The 16,770-nt window shown below is 45.2% G+C and overlaps 1 protein-coding gene across 1 annotated transcript in view; it reads right to left on the minus strand.

Annotated features, from left to right (window-relative positions):
* The window catches only part of LOC311139754 (autotaxin-like), a 52,564-nt gene extending 35,794 nt beyond the window's left edge, over nt 1-16,770 (minus strand). The window contains exons 1-11 of the mRNA XM_084174696.1: nt 16,678-16,770; nt 16,350-16,455; nt 14,001-14,156; nt 13,533-13,658; nt 11,690-11,750; nt 11,500-11,597; nt 11,292-11,371; nt 11,033-11,152; nt 7,915-7,970; nt 1,079-1,144; nt 786-858 (exon numbers count right to left, since the gene is read on the minus strand). Coding sequence (XP_084030822.1) covers nt 786-858; nt 1,079-1,144; nt 7,915-7,970; nt 11,033-11,152; nt 11,292-11,371; nt 11,500-11,597; nt 11,690-11,750; nt 13,533-13,658; nt 14,001-14,156; nt 16,350-16,455; nt 16,678-16,707 — 972 coding nt within the window. The 5' untranslated portion in view covers nt 16,708-16,770. The remainder of the gene's footprint in view (nt 1-785; nt 859-1,078; nt 1,145-7,914; nt 7,971-11,032; nt 11,153-11,291; nt 11,372-11,499; nt 11,598-11,689; nt 11,751-13,532; nt 13,659-14,000; nt 14,157-16,349; nt 16,456-16,677) is intronic.

A 16,770-nucleotide genomic window follows, 5' to 3' on the forward strand; every position in this document is an offset into this window, starting at 1 on the left:
ATTCACATAGCAATCACAACGATCAGGGAATATCGTAGAAGTATTGATCCCTGTACGGATCATCAAAATACCTAATCATTATTAGACAATTAACAGAACACAATCACAATCTCTAGAAAATGCTTCATCAATTCCACCCTGTACTGGTCATGCATGTACATGCCTGGGTTAGTTTGGGGCTGTCCTAGGGCTGGACAGGTGAAACAGAATGACAGTGTTTGTGCTACAGTGTTCTGTATGTAACTAGCTACATCTGTAGTGAGTGCTGCTGTAGTGAGCGCTGCTGTAGTGAGCGCTGATGTAGTGAGCGCTGCTGTAGTGAGTGCTGCTGTAGTGAGTCCTGCTGTAGTGAGTGCTGCTGTAGTGAGTGCTGCTGTAGTGAGCGCTGCTGTAGTGAGTGCTGCTGTAGTGAGCGCCGCTGTAGTGAGTGCTGCTGTAGTGAGCCCTGCTGTAGTGAGTCCTGCTGTAGTGAGTCCTGCTGTAGTGAGTGCTGCTGTAGTGAGCGCTGCTGTAGTGAGCGCTGCTGTAGTGAGCGCTGCTGTAGTGAGCGCAGATGTAGTGAGCGCTGCTGTAGTGAGTGCTGCTGTAGTGAGCGCTGCTGTAGTGAGTGCTGCTGTAGTGAGCGCTGCTGTAGTGAGTGCTGCTGTAGTGAGTCCTGCTGTAGTGAGCGCTGCTTAACACATGCTCAGGTCCCGGTAGTCTGGACCACAACCACAACCGTCTCTCCCCCAGACCCAGTCTCAGCCCCAGACCCAGACCCAGACCCAGACCCAGCCCCAGCTCACCTCAGTGCTCATGGGCCCCAGCTTGTGGCCAAACGTATCCGGCTGTTCAGAGTGCATGGCATACACATATGGCCTGAAACAAAACAGGTGGAAGGGAAGCTTAGATTGGCCTTGTGTACTAGACTGCCCCCAGGTCTCAACACAGGGCTAGGATATGGGAGCAAAGTCACAACTTACTTACTTACTTACAAAGTCAGATGGAGATTGCTAAGCATAGAACGGATATATTGCATTCATGTAAAGAATGGGATTTACTGCTGATATATCACTGCAGATGGCAACAGCTGATTTACCTCTCTCCGTCTGGCAGGTGAAGCCATTGCAGCATGGTCAGGACTCTCCTCTCCAATGGGATGGAACTGGGAAGACACATCAGCTGAGGTCATTATGTGGAGGACAAAATGTAATTCACTAACAATGTCTGGGGTGCTGTGTATCAATGCTTTACTGTGTCTGGGGTGCTGTGTATCAATGCTTTACTGTGTCTGGGGTGCTGTGTATCAATGCTTTACTGTGTCTGGGGTGCTGTGTATCAATGATTTACTGTGTCTGGGGTGCTGTGTATCAATGATTTACTGTGTCTGGGGTGCTGTGTATCAATGATTTACTGTGTCTGGGGTGCCGAGTATCAATGATTTACTGTGTCTGGGATGCTGTGTATCAATGATTTACTGTGTCTGGGGTGCCGAGTATCAATGATTTACTGTGTCTGGGATGCTGTGTATCAATGATTTACTGTGTCTGGGGTGCTGTGTATCAATGATTTACTGTGTCTGGGGTGCTGTGTATCAATGATTTACTGTGTCTGGGGTGCTGTGTATCAATGATTTACTGTTTTCTGGGGTGCTGTGTATCAATGATTTACTGTGTCTGGGGTGCTGTGTATCAATGATTTACTGTGTCTGGGGTGCTGTGTATCAATGATTTACTGTGTCTGGGATGCTGTGTATCAATGATTTACTGTGTCTGGGATGCTGTGTATCAATGCTTTACTGTGTCTGGGGTGCCGAGTATCAATGATTTACTGTGTCTGGGGTGCTGTGTATCAATGATTTACTGTGTCTGGGGTGCTGTGTATCAATGATTTACTGTGTCTGGGGTGCTGTGTATCAATGATTTACTGTGTCTGGGGTGCTGTGTATCAATGATTTACTGTGTCTGGGATGCCGTGTATCAATGATTTACTGTGTCTGGGATGCTGTGTATCAATGATTTACTGTGTCTGGGGTGCTGTGTATCAATGATTTACTGTGTCTGGGATGCTGTGTATCAATGATTTACTGTGTCTGGGGTGCCGAGTATCAATGATTTACTGTGTCTGGGGTGCTGTGTATCAATGATTTACTGTGTCTGGGGTGCTGTGTATCAATGATTTACTGTGTCTGGGATGCTGTGTATCAATGATTTACTGTGTCTGGGGTGCTGTGTATCAATTATTTACTGTGTCTGGGATGCTGTGTATCAATGATTTACTGTGTCTGGGGTGCTGTGTATCAATGATTTACTGTGTCTGGGATGCCGTGTATCAATGATTTACTGTGTCTGGGATGCCGTGTATCAATGATTTACTGTGTCTGGGGTGCTGTGTATCAATGATTTACTGTGTCTGGGGTGCTGTGTATCAATGATTGACTGTTTTCTGGGGTGCTGTGTATCAATGATTTACTGTGTCTGGGGTGCTGTGTATCAATGATTTACTGTTATCTGGGGTGCTGTGTATCAATGATGTACTGTGTCTGGGATGCTGTGTATCAATGATTTACTGTGTCTGGGGTGCTGTGTATCAATGCTTTACTGTGTCTGGGGTGCTGTGTATCAATGCTTTACTGTGTCTGGGGTGCTGCGTATCAATGATTTACTGTGTCTGGGGTGCTGTGTATCAATGTTTTACTGTGTCTGGGGTGCTGTGTATCAATGCTTTACTGTGTCTGGGGTGCCGAGTATCAATGATTTACTGTGTCTGGGGTGCTGTGTATCAATGATTTACTGTGTCTGGGGTGCTGTGTATCAATGATTTACTGTGTCTGGGGTGCTGTGTATCAATGATTTACTGTGTCTGGGGTGCTGTGTATCAATGATTTACTGTGTCTGGGATGCTGTGTATCAATGATTTACTGTGTCTGGGGTGCCGTGTATCAATGATTTACTGTGTCTGGGATGCCGTGTATCAATGATTTACTGTGTCTGGGATGCTGTGTATCAATGATTTACTGTGTCTGGGGTGCTGTGTATCAATGATTTACTGTGTCTGGGGTGCTGTGTATCAATGCTTTACTGTGTCTGGGGTGCTGTGTATCAATGCTTTACTGTGTCTGGGGTGCTGTGTATCAATGCTTTACTGTGTCTGGGGTGCTGCGTATCAATGATTTACTGTGTCTGGGGTGCTGTGTATCAATGTTTTACTGTGTCTGGGGTGCTGTGTATCAATGATTTACTGTGTCTGGGGTGCTGTGTATCAATGCTTTACTGTGTCTGGGGTGCTGTGTATCAATGCTTTACTGTGTCTGGGGTGCTGTGTATCAATGCTTTACTGTGTCTGGGGTGCTGCGTATCAATGATTTACTGTGTCTGGGGTGCTGTGTATCAATGATTTACTGTGTCTGGGGTGCTGTGTATCAATGCTTTACTGTGTCTGGGGTGCTGTGTATCAATGCTTTACTGTGTCTGGGGTGCTGTGTATCAATGCTTTACTGTGTCTGGGGTGCTGTGTATCAATGCTTTACTGTGTCTGGGGTGCTGCGTATCAATGATTTACTGTGTCTGGGGTGCTGTGTATCAATGTTTTACTGTGTCTGGGGTGCTGCGTATCAATGATTTACTGTGTCTGGGGTGCTGTGTATCAATGCTTTACTGTGTCTGGGGTGCTGTGTATCAATGCTTTACTGTGTCTGGGGTGCTGTGTATCAATGCTTTACTGTGTCTGGGGTGCTGTGTATCAATGCTTTACTGTGTCTGGGGTGCTGTGTATCAATGCTTTACTGTGTCTGGGGTGCTGTGTATCAATGCTTTACTGTGTCTGGGGTGCTGTGTATCAATGATTTACTATGTCTGGGATGCTGTGTATCAATGATTTACTATGTATTACAACACCTCATTTGATCCTCTCTGTTTGCATCCAGGAAAGCTGCCAGATTAGAACCATTAAATACATTATAATCGGCCTATAAAGTCGGAGGATACAACACTCTCCTTCCCCCCTGTAAGCCTTTGAACCGCAAAGCCTCCCCTCCTGTTCTTGTCCTGTAGAGCGGTGGGCCACCTACAGATCTCCATCCTCCAGCCCACCAGGCACAGCTGCCAACCATCAACCCCATGGTTTGCCTCTCTAACTGGGGCTTGTGGGGGAGCTGGGGGGTGCCTAGGGGTATGGAAGGGGGTAGACCGTATCCCACTAACTTCTCTTCTTCTCGACCCCTCTGGTGTTGGTTAAGACCTCCCTGGAGTTGGTCTTAACAGAGACCTCCACAAAGCTACAATCACAACTCCCCGTCACCTCCTCTCCTCCAGACCTCAATGGTTAAATAATACAGTCTTATACTGTACTGTAAAGTTAAACCCCCCCCCCCCCCCCCGTGCCCTGGGCCTACCACAGGAAGTGCACCTTGAAATGCACTTTGGTACTGCTATGTTTTGAAGGAGTCCCCCAGCTGGCCAAGTTCACAGGCAGGCACCCCACTTTATGTTAATAGGCCAATGTGAGTAAATTGCTAAGCAAAACAGTTAGGGCTCTATGCCTCCGAACTGAAGTCTGTCTCAAAGGCCTCTGTGTCTTTATGAATGTGTGAGGCATTGTTGTTTTTTTAGCTGCCTGCATGCGTTGGGTTAGCCAGAGTACAACTAAACATGAACATGCCCACATAGTTTCCAGCCACCTGAAATCCACAACGGTGTTATGACAATATAATAGCAGCAGTTTCTGTTGTTGTTTTGTCTTGAGAGTGGTGCTGAGCGACTAGTGCTTTTCTAGGTCGATTCCGGTTTGATAAAAAAAAAATATATATTCTACGATTTCGTTTTCGATACAAATAAATATATAAGAAAATGCATTATGAAATAATGACATTACAATTATTTTTTTGCTTTTTAATGGAAATTCCCAAGCCAAAAATGGTAAACATTCAATTGCCAAAACTTTGGAATATTCAAATAGTTTCTGTCAGGTCCACATTGGGTAGACGTCAAAAAAAAAAAAAAAGGAAATTACTATGAAATAATACAATATTCGTATATTACTTAGTATTTTTAATTCCTTAAAGTCATCATCTCATCTCTGCTCAGGCAGTAGCGGCCAAACAAACAGACCATCTAATCAGGCAGTAGCAGACAGACCATCTAATGTTATCTCTATCCCTCTCGTTCTCTTTGTGCTGTGTACATTCCTCTCTCATGCGGTCTGTGGGTATCTTACCTAATGTAGCAGGGGTAAAAGTGTATCCATCTCTGCCTGACCCCGGGAAAAACCAGGCGCAATGGATTATGGTCAATGTAGTTAATTACCACGTTTCTGTGCTGAACTAGGTTGAATATTTGCTCAATGAAAACTACAACTCCCTTCTACCCAGCGTCCCACATAGCTCTTGACTTAATTTCTCCCATGAATGATTTTGATTTATTTATTTTTTAGATTTTAGATTTAACCTTTATTTAACTAGGCAAGTCAGTTAAGAACAAATTCTTATTTACAATGACGGCCTACACCGGCCAAACCCGGACGACGCTGGGCCAATTGTGCGCCGCCCTGTGGGACTCCCAATCACGGCCGGTTGTGATACAGCGGGTCTGTACTGAGATGCAGTGCCTTAGACCACTGCGATGCAGTGTCTTAGACCGCTGAGATGCAGTGCCTTAGACCGCTGAGATGCAGTGCCTTAGACCGCTGAGATGCAGTGCCTTAAACCACTGCGATGCTGTGCCTTAGACCACTGCGATGCTGTGCCTTAGACCACTGCGATGCTGTGCCTTAGACAGCTGAGATGCAGTGCCTTAGACCACTGCGATGCTGTGCCTTAGACCACTGCGATGCAGTGCCTTAGACCGCTGAGATGCAGTGCCTTAGACCACTGAGATGCAGTGCCTTAGACCACTGAGATGCAGTGCCTTAGACCACTGAGATGCAGTGCCTTAGACCGCTGAGATGCAGTGCCTTAGACCACTGAGATGCAGTGCCTTAGACCACTGAGATGCAGTGCCTTAGACCACTGAGATGCAGTGCCTTAGACCACTGAGATGCAGTGCCTTAGACCACTGAGATGCAGTGCCTTAGACCACTGAGATGCAGTGCCTTAAGACCACTGAGATGCAGTGCCTTAGACCGCTGAGATGCAGTGCCTTAGACCACTGAGATGCAGTGCCTTAAGACCACTGAGATGCAGTGCCTTAGACCACTGAGATGCAGTGCCTTAGACCGCTGAGATGCAGTGCCTTAGACCACTGAGATGCAGTGCCTTAGACCACTGAGATGCAGTGCCTTAAGACCACTGAGATGCAGTGCCTTAGACCGCTGAGATGCAATGCCTTAGACCGCTGAGATGCAATGCCTTAGACCGCTGAGATGCAGTGCCTTAAGACCGCTGAGATGCAGTGCCTTAAGACCGCTGAGATGCAGTGCCTTAGACCACTGAGATGCAGTGCCTTAGACCGCTGAGATGCAGTGCCTTAGACCGCTGAGACGCAGTGCCTTAGACCGCTGAGACGCAGGGCCTTAGACCGCTGAGACGCAGGGCCTTAGACCACTGAGACGCAGTGCCTTAGACCGCTGAGATGCAGTGCCTTAGACCGCTGAGATGCAGTGCCTTAGACCGCTGCACCACTCTGGAGCTCTAGAGAAACGGTGTGTTGGGCTCACAAAAAAAAATACTAAATGGAATATAAGAAATTGTACCGACGTTGATCAATTAGTTGTTTAATAACCTAAAAAATTTACGAAATGTCAGTTAAATCGCTCAGCACTACTTGAGAGTTCTGAGGAGAATATTGACAGGCTATGAGCTGTGAGGTGATAAAGCACGTGGGACATATTTTCTTTGCATTGAGAAGGGGGGAATATGATACAAATGGCCTTGAACAGACATTTTTCAGATGTGGTTTAGAGAGAGAGAGAAGGGGAGAGAGAGAGAGAGAGGTAGACAGAGAGAGAGAGAGAGGGGGTGGAGGGTAGGGAGAGAGAGAGGGGGGGATAGAGAGGTAGACAGAGAGAGAGGGGGGGTGGAGAGGTAGACAGAGAGAGGGGGGGGGTGGAGAGGTAGACAGAGAGAGGGGGGGGTGGGGGGTAGGGGGAGAGAGAGAGAGAGAGAGAGAGAGAGAGAGAGAGAGAGAGAGAGAGAGAGAGAGAGAGAGAGAGAGAGAGAGAGAGAGAGAGAGAGAGAGAGAGAGAGAGAGAGAGAGAGAGAGAGAGAGAGAGAGATTGGAAATTATTAACAAAAACACTGAGCAAACTAGAATGCTATTTGGCCCTAAACAGAGAGTACACAGTGGCAGAATACCTGACCACTGTGACTGACCCAAAATTAAGGAAAGCTTTGACTATGTACAGACTCAGTGAGCATAGCCTTGCTATTGAGAAAGGTCGCCGTAGGCAGACCTGACTCTCAAGAGAAGACAGGCTATGTGCACACTGCCCACAAAATGAGGTGGAAACTGAGCTGCACTTCCTAACCTCCTGCCAAATGTATGACCATATTAGAGACACATATTTCCCTCAGATTAGACAGACCCACAAATAATTTGAAAACAAATCCAATTTTGATAAACTCCCATTTCTACTGGGTGAAATACCACAGTGTGCAATCACAGCAGCAAGACTTGTGACCTGATGCCACAAGAAAAGGGCAACCAGTGAAGAACAAACACCATTGTAAATACAACCCATATTTATGTTTATTTATTTTACTTGAACTCTTTTGCACATTGTTACAACACTGTATATATACATAATATGACATTTTAAATGTATTTATTATTTTGGAACTTGTGTGAGTGTAATATTTACTGTTAAATTTTTATTGTCTATTTCACTTTTCTTTATCCATTTCACTTGCTTTGGCAATATAAACATATGTTTCCCATGCCAATAAAGCCCCTTGAATTGAATTGAATTGAGGGAGAGAGAGAGAGAGAGAGAGAGACTTACACAGGCCAGAAGAAAGTGCCAGCCTTCACCCCCTGCTTCACTGCTGTAATCCAGATCTAGAACAAGAATAAAAGTGAATATAACCACTGTAAATTATTATTAAACTGTGATATAAGACAATATAATTTGTAGTGTAATGGCATATAACACTTTTTGGGAAAATGTGTTCGTTTTTCGTCAACAAAGGTCCTTCAAAAGCATTTGTGACCTTAAACCACTACATTACACTTGCAAGGCTGACGCCATTTTCAATCCAATGTCTCAACTTGAAATGGACAGTTATTAAATTGAAACACTACTCACTAGTTTTATAACATTCATGCTCAAAGCCAAGTTAAACAGTCTCATATGAAAGGAGAGAGAGAGACAAACCTGGCCAGCTGTAAGGCCATTACTGTGCAAATAGAACACAGATGCAGGCCTTCTAGAATGGGAGGGGGGGCTTCTAGAATGGGAGGGAGGGCTTCTAGAATGGGAGGGAGGCCTTCTAGAATGGGAGGGAGGGCTTCTAGAATGGGAGGGAGGCCTTCTAGAATGGGAGTGAGGCCTTCTAGAATGGGAGTGAGGCCTTCTAGAATGGGAGGGAGGGCTTCTAGAATGGGAGGGAGGCCTTCTAGAATGGGAGGGGGGGCTTCTAGAATGGGAGGGGGGGCTTCTAGAATGGGAGGGGGGGCTTCTAGAATGGGAGGGGGGGCTTCTAGAATGGGAGGGAGGCCTTCTAGAATGGGAGGGGGGGCTTCTAGAATGGGAGGGGGGGCTTCTAGAATGGGAGGGAGGCCTTCTAGAATGGGAGGGAGGGCTTCTAGAATGGGAGGGAGGCCTTCTAGAATGGGAGGGGGGGCTTCTAGAATGGGAGGGAGGCCTTCTAGAATGGGAGGGAGGCCTTCTAGAATGGGAGGGGGGGCTTCTAGAATGGGAGGGGGGGCTTCTAGAATGGGAGGGAGGCCTTCTAGAATGGGAGGGAGGCCTTCTAGAATGGGAGGGAGGGCTTCTAGAATGGGAGGGAGGGCTTCTAGAATGGGAGGGAGGGCTTCTAGAATGGGAGGGAGGCCTTCTAGAATGGGAGGGAGGGCTTCTAGAATGGGAGGGAGGGCTTCTAGAATGGGAGGGAGGGCTTCTAGAATGGGAGGGAGGCCTTCTAGAATGGGAGGGAGGGCTTCTAGAATGGGAGGGAGGGCTTCTAGAATGGGAGGGAGGCCTTCTAGAATGGGAGGGAGGGCTTCTAGAATGGGAGGGAGGGCTTCTAGAATGGGAGGGAGGGCTTCTAGAATGGGAGGGAGGGCTTCTAGAATGGGAGGGAGGGCTTCTAGAATGGGAGGGAGGGCTTCTAGAATGGGAGGGAGGGCTTCTAGAATGGGAGGGAGGGCTTCTAGAATGGGAGGGAGGGCTTCTAGAATGGGAGGGAGGGCTTCTAGAATGGGAGGGAGGGCTTCTAGAATGGGAGGGAGGGCTTCTAGTATGGGAGGGAGGGCTTCTAGAATGGGAGGGCATCTAGAGTGACTTACATTGCCTTTAGAAGGTATTCATACCCCTTGACTTATTCCACATTTTGTTGTGTTATAGCCTGAATTCTTTTTTTTTTTTGGTAATCAATCTACACACAATATCCCATAATGACAAAGTGAAAACATGTTTTTAGACATTTTATCAAATGTATTGAAAATGAAATACAGAAAGTATTCATACCCCTGAGTCAATACATGTTAGGCAGCGATTACAGCTGTGTTTCTTTCTGGGTAAGTCTCTAAGAGCTTTGCACACCTGGATTGTACAATATTTGCACTTTTCTTTTTTTTTTTTATACTTCAAGCTCTGTCAAGTTGGTTGTTGATCATTGCTAGACAGCCATTTTCTTGTCAAGTCTTGCCATAGATTTTCAAGCCGATTTAAGTCGAAACGGTAACTAGGCCACTCAGGAACATTCAATGTCATCTTGGTGAGCAACTCCAGTGTATATTTTGCCTTGTGTTTTAGGTTATTGTCCTGCTGAAAGGTGAATTTGACACCCAGTGTCTGTTAGAAAGCAGACTGAACCATGTTTTCCTCTAGGATTTTTGCCTGTGCTTAGCTGTATTCTGTTTATTTGATCCTAAATAACTCCCTAGTCCTTGCCGATGACAAGCACACCCATAACATGATGCAGCCACCACCATGCTTGAACATATGGAGATTGGTACTCAGTAATGTTTTGTACTGAATTTGCCCCAAACATAAAGCTTTGTATTCAGGATATGAAGTTCATTTCTTTACCACATGTTTTGCAGTTTTACTTTAGTGCCTCATTGCAAACAGGATACATGTTTTGGAATATTTTTTATTATGTACAGGCTTCCTTCTTTTCACTCTGTTATTTAGGTTAGTTTTGTGGAGTAACTACAATGTTGTTGAGCCGTCCTCAGTTTTCTCCTATCACAGCCATTAAACTCTCTAACTGTTTTAAAGTCACCATTGGCCTCATGGTGAAATCCCTGAGCGGTTTCCTTCCGCTCCGGCAACTGAGTTGGGAAGGACGCCTGTATCTTTGTGGTGACTGGGTGTGTTGATACACCATCCAAAGTGTAATTAATAACTTCACCATGCTCAAAGGGATATTTAATGTCTGTTTGCTTATTTAATTTTTTTTACCCATCTACCAATAGGTGCCCTTCTTTGTGAGGCATTGGAAAACCTCCCTGGTCTTTGTGGTTGAATCTGTGTTTAAAAGTCACTGCTCGACTGAGGGACCTTACAGATAATTGTATGTGTGGGTTACAGAGATGAGGGAGTCATTCAAAAATCATGTTAAACATTATTATTGCACAAAGAGTAAGTCCATGCAACTTATTATGTGACTTGTTAAGCACATTTTTACTCCTGAACTTATTTAGTTTAGTTGAATATTTGATTACTTATTGACAGCTTTTCATTTTTTATTAATTTGTAAACATTTCTAAAAACATAATTCCACTTTGACATTATGGGGTATTGTGTGTAGGTCAGTGACACAAAATCTCAATTGAATCCATTTTAAATTCAGGCTGTAACACAACAAAATGTGTAACAAGTCAAGGGGTGTGAATACTTTCTGAAGGCACTGTATGTCTCAACCACAGAACAGAACAGAGAGAGTAGGACTCACCGGCTGACCTCCCCACCAACGATGATTCAGCTTCTCTCGACCCCGCAGGTTAAAGTTGGCATCAAACACAGGGTCATGCATGGAGTTGCCAACTATGCCATGGGACTCAGGGTACAGGCCCTACAGAAGGTCAGAGCTGAGGCGTTAACCCTTCTGGGGTGGATGTTACATTACATAACGGCAAAATTGAAGCTAAAATGTTCAGTTGAGTTCAGCGAGGAAGACGGGCCAAGAAAAAGGATGATTGACCAGTACATACCGTTGCAAGAGTGTACAGATTGGGGAACGTTTTAGTGGGGTACATCGGTCTCATGTAAGGAGCATGGGTACCACATGCTCCTAGAGGTAAAAAGGCACAAAACAGATACGATGCAATGGAAACAATTTTTACACAAATTTGAATGCAGTAAGTAGACCCAGTCAAATGTGTATTCAAGCCCTGTTATGGATGATTCAGAATGTCTTACTGAGTTTCTCGATGTTGGGGATCACTGTGCTTCCCCTCTTCATGTAGGAGGCTCTGAAACCATCCACTGACACCATGATGAGAGGGGGACGGACAAACCTGGGGAGAAAAGTCCATTAGACTATCTCCAAGGTTCTCACGTTTTGTGAATCGCGGTGAAATAGTTGTGAAAGGTAAAAAAGGTATCTTACCCAGCAGGACATTCATGGGTTCTAATGTCTTCACACTCATCCTGCAACCAAGTAGTGTCCCCTTCCAAAGAAAGTGGTCCAATTTAGAGTTAATGTGAGGGTTCAATAAACCTTCCACTACCACTGTGTAGTATACAGCCAGATATGTACAGTGGGGAAAAAAAGTATTTAGTCAGCCACCAATTGTGCAAGTTCTCCCACTTAAAAATATGAGAGAGGCCTGTAATTTTCATCATAGGTACACGTCAACTATGACAGACAAATTGAGAGAAAGAAAATCCAGAAAATCACATTGTAGGATTTTTTATGAATTTATTTGCAAATTATGGTGGAAAATAAGTATTTGGTCACCTACAAACAAGCAAGATTTCTGGCTCTCACAGACCTGTAACTTCTTCTTTAAGAGGCTCCTCTGTCCTCCACTCGTTACCTGTATTAATGGCACCTGTTTGAACTTGTTATCAGTATAAAAAGACACCTGTCCACAACCTCAAACAGTCACACTACAAACTCCACTATGGCCAAGACCAAAGAGCTGTCAAAGGACACCAGAAACAAAAGTGTAGACCTGCACCAGGCTGGGAAGACTGAATCTGCAATAGGTAAGTAACTTGGTTTGAAGAAATCAACTGTGGGAGCAATTATTAGGAAATGGAAGACATACAAGACCACTGATAATCTCCCTCGATCTGGGGCTCCACGCAAGATCTCACCCCGTGGGGTCAAAATGATCACAAGAACGGTGAGCAAAAATCCCAGAACCACACGGGGGGACCTAGTGAATGACCTGCAGAGAGCTGGGACCAAAGTAACAAAGACTACCATCAGTAACACACTACGCCGCCAGGGACTCAAATCCTGCAGTGCCAGACGTGTCCCCCTGCTTAAGCCAGTACATGTCCAGGCCCGTCTGAAGTTTGCTAGAGTGCATTTGGATGATCCAGAAGAGGATTGGGAGAATGTCATATGGTCAGATGAAACCAAAATATAACTTTTTGGTAAAAACTCAACTCGTCGGGTTTGGAGGACAAAGAATGCCGAGTTGCATCCAAAGAACACCATACCTACTGTGAAGCATGGGGGTGGAAACATCATGCTTTGGGGCTGTTTTTCTGCAAAGGAATCAGGACGACTGATCCGTGTAAAGGAAAGAATGAATGGGGCCATGTATCGTGAGATTTTGAGTGAAAACCTCCTTCCATCAGCAAGGGCATTGAAGATGAAACGTGGCTGGGTCTTTCAGCATGACAATGATCCCAAACACACCGCCCGGGCAACGAATGAGTGGCTTCGCGTAAGAAGCATTTCAATGTCCTGGAGTGGCCTAGCCAGTCTCCAGGTCTCAACACCATAGAAAATCTTTGGAGGGAGTTGAAAGTCTGTGTTGCCCAGCGACAGCCCCAAAACATCACTGCTCTAGAGGAGATCTGCATGGAGGAATGGGCCAAAATACCAGCAACAGTGTGTGAAAACCTTGTGAAGACTTACAGAAAACATTTGACCTGTGTCATTGCCAACAAAGGGTATATAACAACGTATTGAGAAACTTTTGTTATTGACCAAATACTTATTTTCCACCATAATTTGCAAATAAATTCATTAAAAATCCTACAATGTGATTGTCTGGATTTTTTTTTCTCATTTTGTCTGTCATAGTTGACGTGTACCTATGATGAAAATTACAGGCCTCTCTCAACTTTTTAAGTGGGAGAACTTGCACAATTGGTGGCTGACTAAATACTTTTTTTTCCCCCCACTGTGTGTTATGACAACAACAGTCAGAAGGGGTTGGCTAAAGCACACACAGAATCAGCTTGAGAGACATCTAGTATCACGGTCTAACCTTTACAGAGTGTTTTGTAGTTGGTGCAGCAGTCTCCTTTGGCCAGACAGTCCTCAGAACAGTGACAGGCATGCTGGTCATTCCTGCTCTCACCACAGCGCTCCTTACTGCAGTCAAAACCGCCCTCTGGACACAATCAATCAATCAATCAATCAATTAATGAGAGAGGATGTTACATAGCTAATAACGACCCATTAAAACTGCATCAGGGTGTCCCATTCAGCAATGAGTCAAGTTACCATAAGGTCATATACATGAGGTAGAAACTGACAGAGATGGTGATGGTGATTAAGTATGTAGTAAAGTGTGTGTTCATTTTGAACCCTACATTGGATGCAATACAACATACTGAACATTCCGGAACATGTTCAACTTGGACTGAGAGAGGGGTTGAATTTGTTGAGGGAACATGAAAGGGAGCAGGGGACCACCAACCCAGACAGACAGGCAGGCAGGCTTCAGACTTACCTGTTCTCAAGCAGTGCTCATCAAAATCTTGGCAGCAGCTGTTATAAGTTTTACATAAGTTGTCACAGCGGCAGTTGGGAGGTTCAGCCTCGTCCAATTCAAAGCATCTGTTCTTGCAGGATCCTGACGTGCTGATCCACGGGGAGTCTGAGGGAGCTGGCAGGGAGAGAGAGAGAGACAACCGCTAACATCTACTGAGGGAGCTGGCAGGGAGAGAGAGAGAAAAAAAGGGGTTCTCAAAGGGTTCCGTAGGACCCTTCATGGTTCTACTTCTAGGTTGCACCTTTTTTCTGAGAGTGTATTGCAATAGTAGCTTGGAATACACTCTGAATCCATGCTCTGTTTCACTATTGAAAAGGGAGCATGGATTCAGTCACTATGGATCCGAAGCTGCTACTAAGACAGTTGCATTTGGGTTAAAAAAAACATCTCTACTACCCAACACTTCCCTGAGGTTGAGGAGAGGAACACTTCCCTGAGGTTGGGGAGAGGAACTCTTCCCTGAGGTTGGGGAGAGGAACACTTCCCTGAGGTTGGGGAGAGGGACTCTTCCCCGAGGTTGGGGAGAGGAACACTTCCCTGAGGTTGGGGAGAGGAACACTTCCCTGAGGTTGGGGAGAGGCACTCTTCCCTGAGGTTGGGGAGAGGGAGTCTTCCCTGAGGTTGGGGAGAGGCACACCTCCCTGAGGTTGGGGAGAGGCACTCTTCCCTGAGGTTGGGGAGAGGAACACCTCCCTGAGGTTGGGGAGAGGAACACTTCCCTGAGGTTGGGGAGAGGAACACCTCCCTGAGGTTGGGGAGAGGAACACCTCCCTGAGGTTGGGGAGAGGAACACTTCCCTGAAGTTGGGGAGAGGAACACTTCCCTGAGGTTGGGGAGAGGGACTCTTCCCTGAGGTTGGGGAGAGGAACACCTCCCTGAGGTTGGGGAGAGGAACACCTCCCTGAGGTTGGGGAGAGGAACACTTCCCTGAGGTTGGGGAGAGGAACACTTCCCTGAGGTTGGGGAGAGGAACACTTCCCTGAGGTTGGGGAGAGGAACACTTCCCTGAGGTTGGGGAGAGGAACACTTCCCTGAGGTTGGGGAGAGGAACACTTCCCTGAGGTTGGGGAGAGGAACACTTCCCTGAGGTTGGGGAGAATAACACTTCCCTGAGGTTGGGGAGAGGAACACTTCCCTAAGGGTGGGGAGAGGTACACTTCCCTGAGGTTGGGGAGAGGGAGTCTTCCCTGAAGGTTGCGAAGAGGAACAGAGGGGACCAAGCCTGTGTAACATACAGTACATAACAAGATGTTCCTTGTGCATTCAGGAAAAAACCTCAAGCAGGAAAACCCGGGCAACACCAGGAGAAGCACATGGAAGAATTCTGTGAAGATTCAAACTCAGTTTACTGCACAGGAGTTAAGGCATATAACAAATACTTTACTTGATGTCAAACCCATTCCAGACACAATGAATGAACTGAATAAAAGGAAACAAACTACCTGTGAAAGAAAGATTACCATTTCCTTTCACAGCTGTGCAGTGGGAAACGTTGCCAAGTTTCCCTACAGTATATTCAAACCTCAAGTTTTTACCGGGTCAGAAAATGTGGAGCAGCAACGGCTGAAAAACTCTCTTGATATTGACACAAGGTAGAGCTGAGCAAACAAACTCCAAATATACACGAACAGGCCGATCACTAGAGAAAAGGACAGCAGTAATCGTTTGTTACATTTAAATGCTTTTGCTTATTAGTTTTGTGTGCACAGGCAGACACATCTGATAGAAAATAATCTGCAAATAAACTGAATTTTGAATTCCAATCGCTACAGTTACCTAAGAGAACAGAGTAAGTAAGTAAGTTCCATATAATGCATGTTACTCATGTTTAAAGCAATGATCATTTAGATGGTAAATGGATTCCATGTCAGTCAACAGATTGTTGAATGATTGATTGCTTTGCCCCCAAGTCAGTTTAAGATTGAGTTTAATGCCTCTGGAATCAAAGACAGCTTTTTTTGTCTGACTTGTTTAAAATTGCAAAAGGAAAGTTGGCTTTATATACATTTACAGCCAATATACATAAAGGCGTTTCCAAAATAAACTGTAAAGCTTATTTTGGGAACTAAATTACAGAGAAAATGATTCTGCTGTGCTTGCAGTATTCCATGCACAATGTTAGTGCAGAACAACTTGTCCCAATACGTCATTATAAAAAATAAAAATAAATGAACAATGCACTCACTGTAATAAACTACAATAACACCCATCTACTATTGTCCAAGAGTGAGAGAGAGAGAGAGAGATGGTAGTCCCCCCGCAAAAGATCTATATTTTATTCAAAATAGTTTGTCCAATCTTGCTTACTGTCTGTCCTTGATGAAGCAGCCTCCTCTACAGACCTTTTAGGACGGTCATGAACATACCCCGAGCAGATATCCGAACCACAGACGATGGAGAGGACACAGAACATCTTTGGAAAATGAACGAAACAACAGATAAATGATACAATTCTACACATGATTGTCACTTAAAATTAAAACGTGAAAGATATGAGGCGATGACGACAGTCTCCCACAATAAATATAACGGAGCATGCCAGAACAATCCATCATTACCCAGGTATTGTCGCATGAACATCCTACATTGTAATATCACAGAGTTTCTAAACCATATTTGGTAATATCGATCATACCTGTTTAAATGATAAATTATATTTCCCCATTATGTCAGCTCAGTCCTACAGAATTCATGTGTTTATCTCAGTAGTTCCTATTCTGTCCGTGAC

Source organism: Coregonus lavaretus, assembly GCF_964263955.1.
Source record: "Coregonus lavaretus genome assembly, chromosome: 13".
Lineage (NCBI taxonomy): Eukaryota > Metazoa > Chordata > Actinopteri > Salmoniformes > Salmonidae > Coregonus > Coregonus lavaretus.